The sequence below is a fragment of the Patella vulgata genome, chromosome 3 (assembly GCF_932274485.2).
Source record: "Patella vulgata chromosome 3, xgPatVulg1.2, whole genome shotgun sequence".
NCBI lineage: Eukaryota > Metazoa > Mollusca > Gastropoda > Patellidae > Patella > Patella vulgata.
The window spans coordinates 10,440,913-10,463,665 of NC_065881.2; the positions used below are offsets into that span (position 1 = coordinate 10,440,913).

The 22,753-nt window shown below is 33.8% G+C and overlaps 1 protein-coding gene and 1 long non-coding RNA gene across 4 annotated transcripts in view; one reads left to right on the top strand and one right to left on the bottom strand.

The window, feature by feature from the left end:
- The window catches only part of LOC126815020 (nuclear pore complex protein Nup93), a 28,613-nt gene extending 7,025 nt beyond the window's left edge, over positions 1 to 21,588 (top strand). For both annotated transcript variants that reach the window (XM_056099735.1, XM_056099736.1), the window contains exons 5-23: positions 1,232 to 1,360; positions 2,179 to 2,253; positions 2,577 to 2,669; positions 3,431 to 3,573; positions 3,981 to 4,113; positions 4,580 to 4,677; positions 5,661 to 5,720; positions 6,394 to 6,471; positions 8,429 to 8,604; positions 9,822 to 10,013; positions 10,965 to 11,091; positions 11,454 to 11,526; positions 12,561 to 12,722; positions 13,009 to 13,127; positions 14,282 to 14,399; positions 15,423 to 15,506; positions 18,625 to 18,695; positions 19,933 to 19,999; positions 20,712 to 21,588. In XM_056099735.1, coding sequence (XP_055955710.1) covers positions 1,232 to 1,360; positions 2,179 to 2,253; positions 2,577 to 2,669; positions 3,431 to 3,573; positions 3,981 to 4,113; positions 4,580 to 4,677; positions 5,661 to 5,720; positions 6,394 to 6,471; positions 8,429 to 8,604; positions 9,822 to 10,013; positions 10,965 to 11,091; positions 11,454 to 11,526; positions 12,561 to 12,722; positions 13,009 to 13,127; positions 14,282 to 14,399; positions 15,423 to 15,506; positions 18,625 to 18,695; positions 19,933 to 19,999; positions 20,712 to 20,831 — 2,118 coding nt within the window. In that variant the 3' untranslated portion in view covers positions 20,832 to 21,588. The remainder of the gene's footprint in view (positions 1 to 1,231; positions 1,361 to 2,178; positions 2,254 to 2,576; positions 2,670 to 3,430; positions 3,574 to 3,980; positions 4,114 to 4,579; positions 4,678 to 5,660; positions 5,721 to 6,393; positions 6,472 to 8,428; positions 8,605 to 9,821; positions 10,014 to 10,964; positions 11,092 to 11,453; positions 11,527 to 12,560; positions 12,723 to 13,008; positions 13,128 to 14,281; positions 14,400 to 15,422; positions 15,507 to 18,624; positions 18,696 to 19,932; positions 20,000 to 20,711) is intronic.
- LOC130012270 (uncharacterized) overlaps positions 1 to 22,753 on the bottom strand; it is a 173,377-nt gene that overhangs the window by 69,241 nt on the left and 81,383 nt on the right. The window lies entirely within an intron of this gene.

Genomic DNA, 22,753 nt, shown 5'->3' on the forward strand with positions numbered 1-22,753 from the left:
GCGTGTTTCGGTATGTCACGTCACATCACGTCACGCTTTGTCAAGGAGTTCTGACGTGTTTTGGTATGTCACGTCACGTCACCCCTTGTCACGTCAACAATCAAATTAAACCATGAATCATTGAGTATAGTAAGATCCAATACCTATTAAAGTGGAAAAACCTGTCATTTTGAACTCTGGATAAAACAGGAAGTTAAACTTTTTAATATTAATTGTTAGTACACATCGGGGTCATCATACATATGAAGCAAATTTATATAAGCTTTTAGCTGGTTTTTGTATCATATCTTTAAAATTGTAATGTAATATATGATATTTTATGAATAAATATTGTTTAAACCATCATACATACAAAGGTAAAGGGTCATGGATAGGTAACGTCACCATCTAGATGGTGAAAGGTGAACAAACTTCAAAGTGAAACCGAAAGTAAACAAAATCGAAATTCAAAAATCGGCTCTTTTAGGATTGTTGCCATTTGGAGTATGTTCAATACTAAAAAAAAGTTTTCGAAAATCAGAATTAAAATGGCGACTGACGCTGAATATCGATTTGAATGTTTTTTGTAAAATCCAATATGGCGGCCAAACGGTTGAAAATGTTATCGACCAAGGTCCTTGAAAATATGCCGTTGATCCCCCTTGTCAGTGGTGCAGGATGGGGGGTTGGCAAGGACAGCTGTCTAGCTGTTCGTACAGTCCCTTGTACACATTGGCGTGCATATAAAAGATCCATTGGCAGTTGGAATCTGAAATAAGAGTAGGTCATATCACTGCTGCCTGGGCAAAATTTCACTCATAGCAGACTGTATGGCATATGCCCTTCATCATTTAGCACAGTAGGACGTTAAACCCCATTAAATCATAAGATTTGTCATTGAGTCGAGTATCGTGGTTCTGATTCCCTGCTTGTACATGACAAGGAATAAGGTTGCCTGTTCAACCTAGTGTCTTTTCTCCGGGTCCTCCGGTTTCCTTCTACTGCTAAAGACCCCCTATGCACAAGCAAATTATTGGAATAAAATTAAACCATATGTTAGTCCCAAATTGACCTAGTTTGTGTCAAGTGAATGTAAAACCCTATTTATCACCTCTATATTTTATCTAGATATGGTTTTTATTAGGTATATGAATGAGTTAGTAATAAATGAATGTTTATTTACATTTTATCTTGTTTCAGAATGTGCATCTTTGTTGCTAATAGAATGACTAATATTTGTATTTATTTGTAGACTTTTGAAGAAGTTGAAAGGAGACAATGGGAATCTTTAGAGAATGAATGGGAAAGAGAAAAACAGAAGATATTAAATACATTACTTGGCTCTGGTCAAGAAACTTTGGACTTCCAACCTGAAACAGAGGTATTAAACATACATTATGCAAGAGCTAAATCTGCCTATTGCAGGTCTTTCTTTAGGCCTGAAATGTTATATAAACTATTAATTAGACATTTATTATCAAGACAAGACCATAATCAACTCTCGATGTCATCACTAGTCTGCGATATTTATTGGATTATAATCCAATCTGCTGCTCAACGCTCATTCTTGATTAAATCAAAAAATGGATAATTGAGTCTGTTTTTTATCGTACCAACTTTAGTAATGATGATCGAGGCTAGGCCTAAAATTCAATCACTAAATTTTCGGTTCAGAGTGGAAATGAAATGAAATGGGGTTTAACGTCTTACTGTTCTGCTCCTAAACTGGGCTAATGAAGACGGGCATATGCCATACAGTGTACTATGAGGGAAATTTTGCCCGGGCAGCGACACTACGGCCTACTCTTACATCGAATTCCAACTGCCAAGGGATCTTTTACTTGCACGCCAATGTGTACACGGGACCTCGGTTTTTCGTCCCATCCGAACGACTAGACAGCTGACAGGTTCAGAGTGAATCTGTATGTAGTGGAAGTGATGGTGTTTTGATGGTTGACACATACTTTGTTTGCGCACAGGGGTCGTTAGCAGTGAGAGGAAAATGGAAGATCTGGAGAAAACCATACAGCTGGACAGGCAACCTTATTTCTTGTCACATACAAACTGGGAATTAAAACCACACCCCTTGACTCGATGACATTCAGCACCCCAACCCCTCTGTCTGTGGTCAAAATATAAAGAGAATCACTTATTCTGTACTTATAACTATTCTGTGTATATATAAATATATTTTTTCAGAGTTTTATTGGTGATTCTCTGTTTACACAAGGTAGAAGTAATTTAGATCATATTGAAACGGCTTATGCTAGACAGGTAAGCAGACCTTATATAAATTATTTGTGTTTGTAACCCAATGTGCCGTGGTGTTCATCAGGATTTTCCAGTGGGGTTCCCCTTTGTCAGTGAAATAAAATTGAACCATATGTTAGTCCCGATATGACCTAGTGAGAGAAGGAGGAATAAAACCTAGTTTAGTTGATATATTTATGTTACAGGTTTATGTATATAGTGATAGAAGAAGGAATAAAACCTAGTTTGATATTATTCTCTATTACAGGTTTATGTATACATGTATGATGAAAAAGTGAGAGAAGAAGGAATAAAACCTAGTTTATTTGATATATTCTGTTTTACAGGTTTATGTATATAATGAACAAGTGATAGAAGGAGGAATAAAACCTAGTTTAGTTGATATGTTCTATGATGTAGCTAAGAGTTTTGATGACAAGGTAAAGTATTATTATACACCTAACCCTACCCCCAACCCTGTCAGTCCATCTGTTTACACTTACTTGTCCAGGTTCAGGTTAGATCCCAGTGTTGGCCGATAAAGTTCCCAGTGATTTTCCAAGGTGGTGCAGGACTGAGTTTGGCAAAGACGGCGTCAAGTCATTCGGATGGGACAAAACGCTGAGGTCCTGTTTACACGCTGTCATTTGGAATTTGACTTACACCAGTATTCATTAGCCCATAGTATAGCTTGCATCATATTCCTGAAGCAATGGCCTAAGAAATCCCTCCCTGGCCATTGCTGGATTAACTTCTGATAATTGAGCTTTTTAAAAATGGCGAAAGTATTGTTCGTCTCCAAGCAATATTATTTACATTGTAGTCGTTTTGATAGCCTCGTTTGTCACATAATTAGTTTTCTGCAATATTCTGCTATGCACTGGTTAATTGGGCGTAATATATTTTGTGAGTCATGATGTAATGTTATGTAAACATATCTGTAGCTCTGTTTAAACCCGAATGATATTGTTACGCGGTTAGGTATTGGTTGTTAATCGGGCTATTGACCAGTCATAATTTAGAACAGAAATTTGCTTTCATTACAGCAGTGTTGAGTGGGATTAGGTCTAATCAAACGAAACGCTGCGAGGAGTATGAGCTTGCATATATTATTTACAAATAAATAAATACATCTTCAGGCTAAAGATGTATTCCCCTGCATTGTGATGTATTGTACATGTATCCTTGAAAACTTTTATAGAATGTAACAGATTTATGGGAAATGATGAAATGTATGATAGAGGTACCGTTTGGTCGAACTGGTGACAGTATTTCTAACACACGATCAGATCAACGAATACAGACCGCTTTTGTAGAAAATGCTAAGCATTATCTAGAACAAACGTAAGTTTTCTTTTTTAATGCCGCTAGCAAAAATTCAATTATTGAAATAAGCAAGAGTTTCTTCCCATTTTTAAGGTCTTGATTTCTTTTTTTACTGACCGACTAAGATTGAAATACGTCAGACATTGATTAATCAATCAGTGTTGATGTTTCTAGTGGTTTACCCACCAAGAACTCGTCGTAACAGACCGTTTCAATGGCTAATTCCTCACATCAAGAAGAACGTCTGTTTTATGATAACTCTTCCAGATCCTAGTGTAGTAAAGACAAGTAAAACAAAATTTTGAACTATAAAAAACGAAACTAAATAGGATTTGTATTTTAATCAGATTGCAAGAAAAATATCTTTTTTGTAAATTTTATTTTATTGATGTATATGCCAAACTCGTGACTTTTATTTTTTTTAGATATTTGAAATATATAACGACTACTATATATGGTAATTTACAACAAGCTCAGTTAGGAGGCGTTCCTGGAACTTACAACTTAGTTAAAAGTTTTCTGAAAGTACGACCACCAGTATCTATTAGAGAATCAGAGGTAAGATCTTGAATGACTTCTGAAATCTTTATATTCATCAAGGACCATGGCAAAATTTTAACATTTGCGTCCAATCTTTAACTGAGTGAGTGGGTTTAACGACACCGCAGATATAAGATGATACATGTAAATTAGATATCGGTTATTGAATATGTCAAAATGTTCTTACTCTGTCGGAGCAGGTGGGGTGAGCTCTGAAAGGTCTTACTCTGGTGGGGAAGATGGGGTGGGCTCTGCAAGGTCCTACTCTGTTGGGGCAGGTGGGGGTGAGCTCTGCAAGATCTTACACTGTCGAGGAAGGTCGAGTTGGGGTGGGCTCTGTGAGGTTTATCTGCGTGTAGACATTTGTTTTGGCTTTGATATATAATTACTTAAGATATGTTTTGTTATTTAAATATTTTCTGTTAGAAGTTTAGCCAGTGTGGACTGTGATGTATCATTATTTAAGATACATTTATTATTACAGGATTTTCTGTTAGAAGGTCAGCCAGTGTGGGCTGTCATATATTATTGTTTAAGATGTGGTGATTTAAAAGCTGCTGACGATGTCGTGAAAAAAGCTCAGTAAGTTGATGCTCAGTGAGTTTTTTTTCCCCAATTCAGAGATGAATTGAACATTGAATAAAATGAACATACTGATAAACAGAATCCTTTGAAAAATATACTGGAGATGGTATGAAATATATATACGTTGTTGTCCTTCTACCAAACATCTTCACTTTAAATTGCGGTAGGTGGATCACGGTGGCTAAGTGGGTACGACCTCCTGGCTTGCTAGCCTGGAGGTCGGGTGTTCAATCCCTGCATTGCCCGGAAAGTCCATCCAGATTTTCTGGCTGTCTAGTCATTTGGATGGTACGAAAAACTGAGGTCCTGTGTACACCTTTGTGCACGTAAAAGATCCCTTGACAGTTGGAATTTGATATAAGAGTAGGCTGTAGTGCCCCTGTCCAGGCAAAATTTTCCTCATAGTACACTGTATGGCGTATGCCCGTCTTCATTAGCCCAGTTCGAAGCAGAACCGTAGGACGTTAAACTCCATTTCATTTCATTTCATTTAAATTGGCGGGTTGGGTGGTTTAACGTTTTCACTTTAGATCATAAGGTCTGTCATTGAGTCAAGTGGCTAGATTTGAGCCCACACTTGTACGTGACAAAAATTAGAGTGACCTGCCCAACTTCATAGGTATTGGGGGGTTGGGTGGCCGAATGGTTAGCATGCGCACGCTGTATCATACAGTCTGTCATTGAGTCAACTTGTGGGGTTTCGATTCCCCGGTTGTACGTGACAAGGAGTAGAGTGACCTGCCCAACCATGTAGGTATTTTCCGGTTTCCTCCCACTACTAAAAAACACCTACGCGCAAGCAAATTATTGAAAAAAAATTGAACCATATGTTTGTCTAAAAATGACCTAGTTTGTGTCGAGTGGAGGTTTAAAACCCATCTCAATGACTCTCTCTCTCTCTCTCTCTCTCTCTCTCTTTTTCACTACGATAGATTATAAATGCAAAAATTGTGATTTCAAAATAATCTTTTCTTTTCTAGACATAAACTGGGAGATTTTGCAGCTTTTTATAGCGAATATGTTCAGTCTGATGGACACAGGTATATTATTATTATTCGATCACTTTCACAGCTCTGCCAACAGGCCTTTTAAAAAGTCTGTAGGCATGTTAACAATATATTTGAATTCCGCAAAAATTCAGTTTTCTGAATATAAAGATGAATGTTGTTGTTTCGAAGGCGTCAAGGGAAAACAAAATCTTTTGATAACAAAAACTGGCTAACATCTTATGTTGTTTTATGACAAATAACTACATGGCCATCTGCCTAAAAGTCTGTGTTTTCTCAAAGAACTTTAATTCCCTCCACAGCTAATTTGTTCTATGTTCACCCATGTTGAGATAAAGATCTATGCGATATGTGTGTGTTTGTTAGTTCCTTTGAATGGACAGTAAACCTGATGATGTTTTCCCATCTGGTGTCCATATATTTTCGGGGGGTTGGGTGACCAAATGGTTAATGTGCGTTTGATCACAACGTCTGTCATTGAGTCAGGTGGCATGGATTCGAATCACAGCTTGTACATGACAAGGTGTAAGGTCACCTGTCCAACATCGTGATGGGGTTTCCGGGTCCTCCGGTTTCCTCCACTGCTATAGACCCCTACGCACTGGCAAATTATTGAAATAAAATTGAACCATATGTTAGTCCCGAATAACCTAATTCATGTCAACTGGGCATTAAACTCTTATGTCATCTGATATACCTGTTACAGATTGTCGCCTGGTAACGATACTAAGATTAAACTTCAATACAGAAGAATAGTAAAAAGTAGTACAGATCCATATAAAAGGTATGATGTTCAATCTGATTAAAACACAGATCCTGTTTTGTTTTTTATACTTCAAAATTTTGAGGTTACTTGTCTTTGCTACAGTAGGATCTGGAATTGTTATCATTGATGTGTTCTGGATAATGTGACGGTTTAGGCAATGAGTTACTTGTCTTCATAACACTAGGATCTGGAAGAGTTATTATATAACAGGAGTTCTGCTTGATGTGATGAATTAGCAAATGAAACGGTCGGTAATGGCGAGTTCTTTACATGCTATGGACAGAACTGTGGATAAATCGCTAGATACATCAACGCTGATTAATTAATCAATGTCTGACGTCATAGGATCAAAAGCCGCACGTATGACCCCTGACACGACCTCCCTCTACAACTAGTCAGATCTTAATGTAGTAAGAGGACATTGAAAGTATAAAAAAAAAACAAATGAAAAATAGATCTGTATTTTAATCAGATTGATTGCTGTCCAATTTATTTTAATATCTAAAAACATTTCAAGAATAAAACCTTGGGGAATTACCAAATTTGATTGTATTTTCTTAAAGGTGTGATGCATCATTTAACACTATAGAATTCAATTACAATATTGCGACAGTTTAATCTCTAAAAGGAATATCAGTCCAATTCCATTCAGTATTTACAAAGTTATGATAAATTGAAATTTTATCAATCTATGCTGCTCACTAGTAACAAGACGCCAACTTATTTTACTGGCAACAGAGAAACCTGATGGGCCTAGTTTATATCTGATTGAATCAAAACGGAAGATTATCTTCCTACAACTCAGGTATCATTTAGTTGTGTTGTTTTAGATTAGTTAATTAGTGTTGGGTTTATAACTGTTTAGTTTCTACAGCAGTGTTGAGTAATTAATTAGTCTGTCAATAACTCAACACCTTTTGAGAAATATAATATTACTGTATATTGTAATCTGTATTTACTGGGCCATATATTGTAATCTGTATTTACAGGGCCATCGATTGTAATCTGTATTTGCAGGGCTGTATATTGTAAAATGTATTTCTAGAGCAGTGTTGGGTAATTAATTAGTCTGTTGATTACTCACACCTTTTGAGAAAACTGAACAGTTATAAACTCAACACTCATTACAAGTATCTAATCTAAACAGACCCTTTAAACAACAACAGTAGAAACCAAATGGTTTTCTATGTTTCTCAGTGGATTTGAACAGTTGTCTAACAATGGCTTGAAACTAAACATTAAATACAGAAACTCCTGTTAAAACAACACAACTAAATGATACCTGAGTTGTAGTGTCTAACGTTGGTATTTTGATTTTGTTTTCTTAATGCAAATGATGCATCAAACCTTTAAATAACTGTGATCGATCGATTGATTGTATTCTCTTAAGTCATTGTAATAGACAAGGTGAGTTTTACCTCGAGTCTTACTGTCTGTTTGTTGGATGATATAGAGGTATCCGACGAGCATATTCAATTGATTGTCAGTGTCTAACATCTTTAGTTTCTATCGATTGACAATATGTTACACTTGAGAATGTGTGAAAAAAGCTGTTGATGTTATTTTTTTAGCCCATTTACTTCTCAATATATTTATATCTTGTCACAGAAGATAACATACTGGGTCAGTTTGCTCTCATGTGATTTTACTCCATAGACATTTCCTTCCATGATATATTGTAACATGTATTTACCAGGCTGTATATTGTAATCTATATTTACAAGGCTGTATATTGTAATCTATATTTACAAGGCTGTATATTGTAATCTATATTTACAAGGCTGTATATTGTAATCTATACTGTATTTACAGGACTGTTTATTGTAATTTATGTGACTATATTGTAATCTGTATAATTTACAGGGCCATATATTGTAATCTGTATTTTCAGGACTATATATTGTAATCTGTATTTGCAGGGCTGTACATTGTAATCTATATTTACAGGACTGTGTATTGTAACATGTATTTACAGGGCTGTGTATTGTGTAGTTGGACAATGTGATCCAAATGAAGATCATACAGAAGTCTCTGATAAAATAGATGATTATTTATGGTTGAAATTATCACAAGTACAATTTGAACCTGATGAGACAGGACAAGAACAGTTTACTTTACAGAAATTACAAACATTATTATATGAAGATTTTGGTAAGTGACTTCTTTAAACATGCATTATGCAAGAGGTAGATCTGCCTATTGTAGGGTGTTTGGATGGCCGACGTGCGCTGTATCATACGGTCTGTCATTGAGTCAACTGGCGGGGTTTCGATTCCCGCTGGAGATAATCTCCCAGTTTGATTCAATGAGATTTAAACTAGGCCAATCAGGTTTCTCCACCACCAGTTAAAGATGTTGGCATCTTGTTACTAGTGAGCAGCATAGATTGATGAAATTACAATTTATCAAGCCATTAACCCCCTCATTTTACTCATGGACCATCTAAAGGTTACAATTTTTGTTTGAATTTAAAAACCGTTCATATATATCACCATTATACCATACAGTAAGTGTGGTTGAGTTCATATTTTGAACATTGAACCAATTTTAGAAGCCACAATGTTTTTCCAATTTAGATGAATCTTAATCTATTTGTTAGGGATCAAAAATTCTTGGATAATTTCAATTTTGGTCCACATCAGACCTTCTGTTCTGGAGTTATGCCCGTTGCCTTTTACTCAAAATGTGAAATATGTACAAAGTTTGTGGATCCTCCAGAAACAATAATTTTGTTTCATTCAGATCGAACTTGAAGTATATGTTAGGGATCAAAACTTCTTGGATGAGTTCAACTTTGGCCCGTATCAGACCTTCCATTCTAGAGTTATAGCCTGATCTTTTTACTCAAAATGTGCAATATGTAGAAGTTTGTAGGGCCTCCGGGAGAATTTTTGTCCCACTGAGATAAAATTTAACAAATATGTTAAGTATTGAAAGATCTTGAATGAGTTTGAATTTGGTGTGCATCTAAACAGCTTTATTTTTTTTTCAAATTCGATGTGAAGCATTTGGACAATGAGAGAATAAGGTCTATTGATTTTTCCCTGTTTCCCTTCCATTTCTTGTAAAATATAGACGTATCTTGTATGGCAGTCGCTCGTTTATATCTCTTATCATTGTTCTTTGAATGGCATTTAGTAATTGGAACATAGTTAAATCTAAATAAAACATTATGGATAACAATTACTATGGTTTATTTCACTGCGACGTTTCAACAAGATTTCAAAAGTCGTTATCAAGCATATAACACATGTTTGACAACGACTTGTGAAATAAACCATAGTAATTGTTATTCCATAAATGTTTTATTTTACTCTGATCATTGTCTTTGTTGTGTTAATTAATTCATGTATTGTTTACATTTCCAGGTGAAAATCATTTTAATGGATATCAACAACCATTCATGTATTTCCAAGTTTTAGTTTTAACCAGTCAATTTGAGGCAGCCATTGAATTTTTATCACGTCTGGAAAGATTACGGTGTCATGCTGTTCATGCTGCTTTAGTTTTATTCGAACTAAAGCTACTTCTTCTGCCGTCCAATCCACAGTCTCAATTATGTAAGTATTTCAACATGTTTATTTGATTATTTTGGGGGTTGGATGGCCGATTGGTTAGCACGTGCGCACTGTATCATAAAGCCTGTCATTGAGTCAACTGAGGTGGTTGGATGGCTGAATAGTTAGCATGTGGACACTGTATCATAAGGTCTGTCATTGAGTCAACTGGCTTGGTTTCGAATCCCCGGTTGTACGTGATAAGGAGTAGGGTCGCCTGTCCAACCTCGTTGGTTTTCTCCGGGTCCTCCGGTTTCCTCCCACTGCTAAAGACCCCTACGCACAAGCGAATTATTGAAATAAAATTAAACCATATGTTAGTCCCGAAATGACCTAGTTTGTGTCCAGTGGATGTTAAACCCCATTTCTCTCTCTCTCTTATATTTGATTATTTATTTTATAGAAGCACAATCTGATTAAAATACAGATCTATATTTCATTTTGTTTTTTTATACTTTCGATGGCCTACACTACTTGAAGATCTGACCGGTTGTAGTGGAAGGTCATGTCAGAGGTCATACAAATGGCTTTTGACCCTCTGATGTCATACATTTGATTAACCAATCAGGATTAATGTTTCTGGTGGGTTACTCACAGTTCCATGCACAGTTGATGGCCCAGTGAGTAATGCTGTGACTCCTTTACCAAGTCTTGGGTTCGCTCACAGTGCTATCCCCTTGTCAGTGGTCAAAGAAATATGTCTAGTCATTCGGATTGAACAAAAAAACAAGCTTCCATGTACGTACATTGGCGTGCATGTAAAAGAACCCTTGACAGTTGGAATTCGAAAAAAGAGTAGGCCACATCACACAGTATGGCTTACACTCATCTTCATTAGCCCAGTCGGTGCAGAAAAGTAGGCCGTTAAACCCCATTTCATTTCATTTCTTTCCCTGTGTTTTTTTTTTATCAAATCTGATTTGGCTATATCTTTGCTATATGATTGTATAACAGTAACTAAAGATGTTAGTGATCAGCCACCAATGAGAAGAATAAATCTAGCACGTTTAATTATGATGTATACAAGAAAATTTGAAGCTACCGATTCTAGAGAGGCTTTGCAATATTTCTATTTCCTAAGGTAGGTATAAAGGCATCAGAATTTGTAATTAAATTAACAACTTTGAATTTGGGCGTAAATTAGCTACTTTGACTTAAATTAAATACCTTGAATTTGGACTTAAATAAAATACCTTGAATTTGGACTTAAATTAAATACCTTGAATTTGGACTTAAATTAAATACCTTGTATTTGGACTTAAATACCTCAAATTTGGACTTAAATTAAGTACTTTGAAAGTGAACTTAAATTAAATACCTCAAATTTGGACTTAAATTAACTTCTTTAAAACTGGACTTAAATTAACTACTTTGAAATTGAACTTAAATTAACTACTATGAATTTGTTCATGATGTGAAACATTTTTTTATATACTTATATAGAGATCTAAAAACTGCCCAAGGAGAGAATTTATTTATATCCTGTGTTAGTGAATTGGTTTTAGAAACTAGAGAGGTTAGTTGTATATTATATCTTATATAGACCTCAGTTTGTATTAATAGTAATTGCAGGGGGACCACACACTGTAACATTGGTATCGTTTAGAACAGGGTTTTTAGCGCTAGAAAGTAAGCATATAGTTTACTTTCAAAACGTCGTTCAATAATTGATAAAAATCGTTTGAGAATTACAAAAATGGTTTAGTTAGTACTATGGCTCAGTTTAATGGTAACCGGTTTAGTTTCTCCGAGAGGCGTTTATAAATGGACGTCCCATTCACTTGTCTACCGCGTTTACTTATTAGACAAGCCTTTTAATTTCCTGAGATACATGTATAAATCAACACACGGTTAATTTATCTACAGTGTTTAACTATTAGATGAACCTTTTAATTTTCTGCGAGGCGTTGATCCGATCTGTTTAGGTTCATTTTGGCAGTAAACAGGATGTTAAACCCCATTTCTCTTTCGCTTACCTTCTGCGTACTTGAATGTGGGCAGTGCAGGTATTTCAATCAAGACACATATAATGCTTGGCTGTTAAGATTATTTTAATGTTTAAAGAATAAAACTATTATATTTTATTTTAGTTTTGGGTTAATGATAATATGTTATCTTTTAGTTTGAGTCAGTTATAATGTTTCATATTTTAGTTTGAGTTAATTATGATAGATTATCTTTTAGTTTTGAGTTATAATATTCTAACTTTTAGTTTGAGTTAATTAGGATATTCTGTCTGGTAATTTGAGTTAATTATAATATTCTATCTTTTAGTTTGAGTTAATTATAATATTTTATTTTTTAGTTTGAGTTAATTATAATATTTTATCTGATAATTTGAGTTAATTATAATCTTCTTACTTTTAGTTTGAGTTAATTATAATATTTTATCGGATAATTTGAGTTAATTATAATATTCTAACTTTTAGTTTCAGTTAATTATAATATTTTTGATAATTTGAGTTAATTATAATATTTTGTCTTTTAGTTTTGGTTAATTATAATATTTTATTTTTTAGTTTCAGTTAATTATAATATTTTATCTTTTAGTTTGAGATGTTATTAGGTAAATTAGAGCGAGATGGTAGTCGAAGGGCAGGTGCAATTGATAAATTTAATCGTGATACACACAAGATTATAAAACATGTAGCAGAAGATACAGAATCTAAAGGTTTATTTGAAGATGCTATAAGACTTTATGATTTATCAAAGGTATGGTACAAAATAGTATTATCATTACACAGTAATCTGGGTATCATTTAATCTTGTGTATTTAGCATTAATTTCTGTCACATTCATTCAATATCAAATCCTTGTTTAAAAATTCACAAGAATTGTTTCAAATCACCAAAACTTTGTTCACACAAAGCCTTCAAGAGACTAGATATTTCATTTGTTAACATACCAGAATTCTCCTGAACAATTTGACACCCCAACAAATTATTTTCAAGATAAGTATCCTAATTTATTGTTAATTTATGTTTTCTTTCATATTTAGAATCATGATAAAGCTCTATCATTGATGAATAAATTACTGAGTCAAGTTGTACCTCAACCAACTTCACCACAGAGTAATAGAGATAGATTAAGAAACATGGCAGTAGGAATGGCAGAAAGGTATGTTTCATTTTAATTACCACAGTCAGATATGATACCTAAAAAAATTTTGTTATGACTTGACTTTTATATTTAAACACATTCGAACAAAAGAGGCGAGTACCTGTCAAAAGGTTGGTTATGAATTAAGATTAATTTTTAAACGATTCTGAAAAAGTATTTATCTGGTGGTTATTTCCAATGAAAGCACAGCAATTTTGTTATATATTAAAATAGAAATATTCAATTTCACTAGAAAATAATTGATTCCCAGAAAAACACGCATGTGGGGGTGGCAGGCTCAATAAAGTATATTTTGTTATTACAAATTAAGTGTATATTATTACATTAAGGTATATTATTACATTAAAGTGTATATATATTATTATTACAATAAAATATATATTATATTATTATTACAATAAAATATATATTATATTATTATTACAATAAAATATATATTATATAACAATATAGCATATATTAATATTACAATAAAATATATATTACCATTACAATAAAGTATATATTACCATTACAATAAAGTATATATTTATGTTACATTAAATTATATATTTAATATGTATTATATTCAAGTAAAGTATGTATTACAATGAAGTATATATTGTTATTAAAATATTATATGACATTAACGTACATATTGCTTTTACAATAAAGTATATATTATTTTATAATGTCCCGATATATAATATTACATTAATATAATATTATTAATATTATTACATTAATATAATATTATTACATTAATTTAATATTATTACATTAATATAATATTATTACATTAAAATATATATTAGTATAACAATAAAGTATATATTATCATTACATTAAACTATGTATTATGTATGGTTTAATGGTCAAGTGCGAGACATTAAGTAATATATTGATATGCTATATCCATATATTACGCAATGTCTTGCACTTGACCATTAAACAACTTAAAATACAGACACTATCCAGCACGTGCATTTCAATGAAATACGTCATGCGGGTCCAATTTTTCAACTAGTATAAATAATGTATGCTTGGCACATTGCCGGTACCATTATTTGAAATAATGGTCCGTCAACATGAACATCAAAGGATGATGTCACATCTGTATTTTAAATTTTGATAAAGTATACATATTATTGTTTTATATATTTATTTTGTAGATATCGTAAGACAGATAATACGGCTAGTACAGCTAATACCAGTACATTCTATTTACTACTTGATTTAATCACCTTTTTTGATCTCTATCATTCTGGTACAATAGATCAAGCTTATGAAGTAAGTGACTTTTATCTTTTAAATTTAGCAGTGGACACGCTAGCTGAATCATTTCGCTAAATTGGAGCCGAATAAGTGGACACACCAGTCTCTTTTCATGTCACATGATTAAGCATGGTAGTGACCATGTCTTTAAACAATCACATGACTTCTCGATATCAGTGGTGATTGGCTAATGAAGCGAATACACTAGAGGAATATAATTCCCCCGAATATATTAGTGGCAATTGATTTGGCCAAATAAGTCTGCTAGTGTGTCCACAGCTTTAGGGAGGTGGGGGGTTGGCATGCGGCCGAAAAGTTTAACATGTGCCCTTTATGTCATAAGGTGTATTATTGGGTCAAATGATGTGCATGGTTTGATTCTCCACGTGACAAGGAGTACGGTAGCCAGTTCAACCTCATGGGTTTCCTCCCACTGCTAAAGATTCCTCCGGGCGAGCAAATTGTTGAAATAAGTCCCAAAATGACCTAGTTTGTATTAAAAACCATATTTAAAGCATATACCTTTTAAATATTGCAAACTTGATATATTAATTAGTTTATAATTTCACCAACCTACTTGTAGGTGGTCTATGTTATGTTTTATCGTTATTTAAAGCAGCATTGTGGGAGATAAGATAAACAGCTGACAGTTCTCACTATAATAGTTAAAAACTAGATAATGTAAAGGAGATTTGCTGAAAATTTCAGTCCAATTGATCCACTCTGAACCGAGGTTTTAGCGATTGATTTTCCGGTCTAGCCTCGATCATCATTACTAAAGTCAGTATGATAAAAAACATAGTCTCAATTATCCATTTCATGATTAAAGCACGAATAAAAGTTGAGCAGCAAATCGGATCCTAATCGAGTAACGATCGCAGGCTAGCGATGACATCGAGAGTTGATTATGGTCTGGATAAGTTAATTAATGTCTAATTAATAATTTAGATAACTTTTCAGGCCTAAAGAAAGACATGAAATAGGGAGATTTAGCTCTTGCATAATGTATGTTTAATTAGTATTTTTGTTTTGTTGAAGGTGTTGAAGCAATTAAAACTGTTACCACTGACATCAGATGAAGTTGAACATCGTGTTAACACATTTAGACATTATACAGATGAGGTAAAACATAATATCTTCTTCTCTTGTTTAGGGGATCACGTGGCTAAGTGGGTAAGACGCTGGCTCGCTAGCCTGGAGGTCGGTTGTTCGATCCCGGCATTGTCCGAGAAAGTTCATCCCAATTTTCCGGCGTGGTTTCCCCTTGTCAGTGATGCCGGACGGAGGGCCTGACAAGGACAGCTGTCTAGTCGTTCGGATGGGACGAAAAACCGAGGTCCCGTGTACACATTGACATGCACGTGAAAGATCCCTTAACAGTTGGAATTCGATATAAGAGTAGGCTGTAGCGCCGCTGCCCGGGCAAAATTTCCCTCATAGCACACTGTATGGCGTATGCCCGTCTTCATTAGCCCAGGTTTGGAGCAGAACAGTAGAACGTAAAAACCCCATTTCATTTCCTTTCATTTCTCTTGTTTAATCAGAAACTGTTGGTGGCATGTGATAATCCATCTTCATTAGAAACGTCCGTGCAGTAGTATTTTAAGCCCCCAGATATTTTGGCAAGTTTCTTCATAAGTTCACTAGTTTGGCGCCGTAAATAGACTCGTCTTCGGTATTTTATCAATTTAATTTTGATGATATCATTTATTTCTTCGAATCAGTCAAACCATGTTCTTCAAAAGTAAAAAAAATACAGACTCCTTTAATCAGGTAAATAACTCAAGTGTTTTAAGTTGTGCACACCCTGATTATCTATTTTTGCACTATTATAGAGAGAACGGCCAGCTCTTTATCTAAATCTCCCATAATATGTACCTATAATTAAAAATTTGTAGTATGTATGATGATTGATAGTGTACATCCTCGTGTTATAATTTAATTATACTTAGTAAAAGTGAAATGTTTGTGTGTGTTATTAATTGAATAATGTGTAATATGATGATTGATAGCTACGTACACCCTAGTGTGTTTAATATTAAAATTTAAGATAAAGGTATATCTTGTCAGCATGCAGACATAACGGCATATTTATCTTATAAAACACATTTGTTGATATTTGTTATAACAGATGTATGTTTAAAAGAGTCTTTATTATCTGATATCATCCAGCATGCGTCAAATTCTAATTTAGGATAAAGGATTTTTTAAAAATGAAATGAAATGGGGTTTATGATATGATCCAGCAAGTATCAAATTCTAATTTAGGATAAAGGATTTCTTAGAAATGAAATGGGGTTTAACGTCCTACTGTTCTGCTCCTATGGATTTCTTAGAATATTATAGATTCATTTAGGAGGTAATTTAAACACATCCTGTTTTCAAAGTTAGCAAACCACAGTTTTTAAAGATACATTATGGGAGATTCGATAACGAGTTGGCAGTTTGCACTATAATAGTTAAAAACTAGATAATGTAATGGCAATTTGCTGAAATTTTATTCAAATTGATACACTATGAACCGAGAACTAAGCAATTGAAATTTCTGCCTGGCCTCAATCATCATTACTAAAGTCAGTACGAAAATAGCATAGTCTCGATTATCCATTTAAGCGTTAAATCGTGAAGGAAAGTTATGTAGTAAATTGGCTCATAATCCACTAATGATTACAGGCTAGTGATGCCAACTAGAGTTGATTATGGTCTGGATAGGTTAATTAATGTCTAATTAATAATTTAGGATAACATTTCAGGCCTAAAGAAAGACCTGCAATAGACAGATTTAGCTCTTGCATTATGTATGTTTAACTAAGGCCACACCAAAAAGAACTTATTCTGATTCTCATACAATCACACAAAATTATAAATTTAAAATTTATTTTACTCTTAAGCATGCATTATGCAAGAGCAAAATCTGCTTATTACAAGTCTTTCTTTAGGCCTGAAATGTTATCTAAATTATCAATTAGACATTAATTAACTTTATATCCAGGCCATAATAAACTCTCGATGTCAAGGCTAGCCTTCGATGTAGGCTGGATTAGATTCCTATATGCCGCTAACGGCCAAAGATAATTAAATCAGAAAAAGTGGATAATCAAGACTATGCTGTTTATATTAATGATTTTAGTAATGATAACCGAGACTATGCAAAAATTTCACCGGCTTCTTTCTCGGCTCATAGTGGATCAATTTGACTGAAATTTTCAGCAAATTACCATTACACTATCTAGTTTTTAACTATTATAGCGAGAACTGTCATCTCTTTATCTTATCTCCCATAATGTATCTTTAATAAGAAAAAATATGTAAGATTTTAAAATATCGGCCAAATGATTCTGTGACTTCTTCTAGATTAACTCTTGTGAAAATGTTTTCAAATCACATGGGTAAGACACTGGCTCGCTAGCTGGGAGGTCGGTGTTCGATCCCTGCATTGGCCGAGAATGTTCATCCAGATTTTCAGACGTGGTTTCCCCTTGTCAGTGATGCAGGATGGAGGGCCTGACAAGGACAGCTGTCTAGTCGTTCGGATGGGACGAAAAAACTGAGGTCCCGTGTACATATTGGCGTGCACGTAAAAGATCCCTTTGCAGTTGGAATTCGATATAAGAGTAGGTCGTAGCGCCGCTGCCCGGGCAAAATTTCCCTCATAGCACACTGTATGGCGTATGACCGTCTTCATTAGCCCAGTTTAGGAGCAGAACAGTAGGACGTTAAACCCCATTTCATTCAGTTTCATTTCATTTCATTTCTCAAAGTTATCAGTTATAGTTCCTGGGAAAGATACTTAGGTATTTTGATCGTAAAAAATGACAGATTGACAGCAAAATATTGTCGTCATTGTGGAATAACAAATTAACTATTGATTATCCAGTGCTGTTCGTAATTGTCAATAGTGTTTCCCATGGTTACATACTTGATAGCCGAGGCTAGGGTTCAGTTCCTCTATTCAAGAAATGCTTAATAGAGTTAATTCCCTTGATTGTGGGAAATACGAACATGCAGAATGGATAATTTTGTTTTAATTTCTTTCTTTCTTTTTTTAAAATAACGTGTGACGCAGCCCATTTGTGATGGATGACCCGGAAGTATCTGAGAATTCAGATTTTGGCTACAATTTAAATGTTATATCTTTCAATAAGTATTTTGATATCTGCCAAACGGAATTAAAAGAGAAACTGGTGTGGTAGAATTAAAGTGATAAGAGTGTTTATTATAAAATTTTTAAAATTTTCAGATAAGAAGATGTTTGCCAGATATTTTATTAGCAGCAATGAATACATTACACAGTAAATATAAGGATCTAAGGTATGCTGTTAATATGTTACATAATAAAGTTAAAGATGTTGGGGGTGGGGAGGGGGGCAGGGTTCCCGCGGTCCTTGAAAATCCTTGAATATCCTTAAATTTAAAATTTCATTTTCAAGGTCTTGAATATCCTTGAATTTCGCGGAAATAGGAAAATATCCTTGAATTTCGCGGAAATAGGAAAATATCCTTGAATTTCACTTGAGATCCTTAATTTTGTTTCAAATTGGTAATAATAGTAAGTTGATATGAAAATCCCGTTCAGATTAGAAGTTATGCTATTTATACTAAACAATAACTCTGACGTATTCCTGTCAATCAACTGATCTAAATAAATAGCTGTGTTTTGTCACGTAATAACAAGATAAGCCAATGACATTTACCGTTAGGCAACCAAATACTCTCACGTGACCCCATTGTCCAATTAACATATTAGAAGCCACTACACTGACTAATCAATATCGGTATTAGAAATTGCATTAAACTATGAATATATTAATAATCGGCAAATTAACGTCAATAAACTGTACTACTTTTTATTCGTACTTTAGTTTAATCAGTCGAAAAGGGAAATACCTCTGTTTTAAAAATTGCGGGAGTTTTTCTGGTGTGCTGAAAGTCGATCTGTAATAATAAAAAAACAGTTTATGTCTTCAATTCCTTTTAAATATGAGATTATAACGATAGTTGGTAACGTTTTGGTTATTTTTAAGATGAAAAATTGTAACTTTAGGCTAAAAAATGTCCTTGAAAATCCTTGAATTTGACGTATATTTATCCTTGAATATCCTTGAAAAGTGTTCGACAATGCCGCATGAACCCGGGGGGGGGGGGGGGCGGGCAATTGAGAGAATTCAAAACCATAATGTTAATTCAAATATCCCCATTGTCGTATGTATGCTATTTTACAGACTTGCAATGTTCAATTTTATTTCAATAATTCGCTTGCGCATAGGGGTCTTTAGCAGTGGGAGGAAACCGGAGGAGAGGCGACCCTACTCCTTGTCACTTACAACCGGGGAATCTAAACCACGCCAGTTGACTCAATGACAGACCTTATGATACAGCACACACATGCTAACTGTTCGGCCATGCCAACTCCCCTGTGTGTCAAGAATAACCAAATCACCACATATATTTTGCTGTATGCACCCCAAAATGGTTGATTTTTACGGTGGAATAAATATTTAGTTAAGAAATTTGTTGAAATAATAAAAGATTTTCTTTGATATTGTAGGAATACAAGTATACATAGTCCAGTACCTGGTCGAGGGATTCAATCAAATGATGGCGGAAAGGAAACGGTGAGTATTATGATATTAAGAAAAAAGAACAAATTTTGAAATTTTCATAACAACATACAGTCAATATTTATATCCCATTGACACCACTCAATCAAATCATGGCGGAAAGGAAACAGTATGATAATATTAAAGAAACATTATGGGAGATTCGATAATGGGTTGGCAGTTCTCACTATAATAGTTCAAAACTAGATAATGTAAAAGCATTTTGCTGAAAATTTCATTCAAATTGATCCACTATGAACCAATAACTAAGCAATTGAAATTTACGCCTAGCCTTGATTATCATTACTAAAGTCAGTACAATAAATAACATTGTCTCAATTATCCATTTAATTGTTAAATCGTGAAAGAAAGTTATGCAGTAAATCGACTCATAATCCACTAAAAATTGCAGGCTAGCGATGCCATCTAGAGTTGATTATGGTCTGGATAGGTTAATTAATGTTTAATTAATAATTAAGATAACATTTCAGGCCTAAAGAAAGGCCTGCAATAGACCGATTTAGCTCTTGCATAATGTATGTTTAATTAAAAACAAATTTTGAAATTTTCATAACAACATCTGCTCATTAACTCGGTGAGAAAGGAAACAGTGAGTAGGCCTATTATAATATTTAGTCAAGCATCCACTCTGTACAATTTTCATGTCTTGTAATAAATATTGTCATGTAGAATATTAAACCATTTGTTTGTGTTTTTTATTTTCCAGTATTTGGATTATTTAAGAAATCAAGCTCGTGTACTGATTATGTTTGCTGGCATGTTACCATATCGTCTACCAGGAGATACCAATTCCAGATTAGTTCAAATTGAAGTTCTCATGAACTAAATTTATTTTTATTGTAAAGTACATTGACTACTTTAGATGACCAATTCCAGATTATTTCAAATTGAAGTTATCATGAACTAATTGATTTTATTATAAAGTACATTGACTACTTTAGATGACCATGTTCCTGGATTAGTTCAAATTGAAGTACTCAATAACTAGATTTATTTTATTGTAAAGTACTTTGACTACTTTAGCTGAACATGCTCCTGGACTATACTTCTTCAAACTGATGTATTGATGTACACTTGGCCTTGTTGATTTCAAAGATTGCATTCTGCATGCAGAGAACTATTTAGTTTGAGAATAGATCTCTGCCTTGAATGGCTGACATTTTCTAAAATGAGTAGCCTATTTTGTAATAAAGTGCTAATCCGTTTTACATCTTTCATATACACAAAGACTAAATTGTCGATTTTATTAAATGGAAGCAGAGTAAACACTTCTCAAAGTGAAGTATACTTAATGTTTTCGACTAAAATCATTGATTATGTTGGTCAATTAGCTTGGTGACTGTTCTCAAGTGGAGCTAATCATAGACAGACAGCATTACCTTTGTATGCAAATGATGTACTCAATCATGGTGATTCCATTTTCAAATTGATACACAGGATTGTATGAGCAGATGAAAGTGCGTTGTTGTACTAATACCGGTTTTGATTCAAGAAGAAGTACTTGTAATGAATTATCCTCCTTGTTATTGTTTTTGTTTTGTTCATTTGTAAATAATCTAATAAAATCATGTATAGAGCATCAACACCATAAAAAGTGACCTCCTGTGAAAATGACTTATCCCCAAAAATGAAATAAGTGACACTGTAACCCAGGTATCGTTTAATCTTGTGTATTTAGCACTAATTTCTTTCACATCCATTCAATATCAAATCTTTCTTTAAAAATTCGTAAAAATCATTTAAAATCACCAAAAATCATCTATTTGTACTAGTGTCCAGTTTAAAGCTGATTGATTAATTTTTATAATGAGTGTCCAATTTTCAAGTATTTAATTTCCTGACCACTGTTCAAAAATTAATCATTATACATCAATAATCAATTGGGTTGTTTATTTTTTTAACAGTGATGGAGAAATTAAACGCTTTTAAATTGGACACTCATTATCAAAAATTGAATGGTCAGCTTTAAATTGGACACAAGTACAAATTAGATGATTTTGGAGAATTTTAAACAATATTTACAAATTTTTAAACACACAAGATTAAATAATACCTGGATTACTGTGTGAGTTTGTGTGCAAATAAAAACAAATCATGAATATCATCAAGATGTGTATATAGTTTAATAAAAGATGTACTCTAGTGGAAATAACTTCAGCCCCCTCCAAAATAAGATAAACATCAACAAATATATGTATTTAGTTAGAATAAGGTGATGTGAATCAATGTTTGCTTTGTTTCCCCGGTTGTACATGACAAGTAGTAGGATCGCCTGTCCAATCGCATGGGTTTTTTCCGGGTCCTTCATTTTCCTCCCACTGCTAAAGACCCCTACACTGTACACACAAGCGAATTATTGAATAAAATTGAACCAACCCACCAACCCTATATTTTGTGGCTAAGTAACCGTAAACACTTATTTTTTTTTTTTATTTGGCCTTATGGCTCTTCTCTACATGTAATGTCATAAATCATGTAAATAGCCAAAATAACAAGAAGAAGTACGATCATAATATGTACCAGGAACTGACCATGTTGTTGGATGAAATTAAAAAATCTAATTCACCAAGGCGATGCAGAATTGTTCAAAGAACAAGCATGCCTATTTTCATGTTGATTGGACTTCAATTGATGGCGCTTTACGCTTTTTCGAAGAGCGTCACCCCAAGAACAAGATGAGCCACACCAATTTGATTTTCATTCTTCGGGAAAACCTGTTATAATTGGGCTTCTTATTTCTTCTGGAAA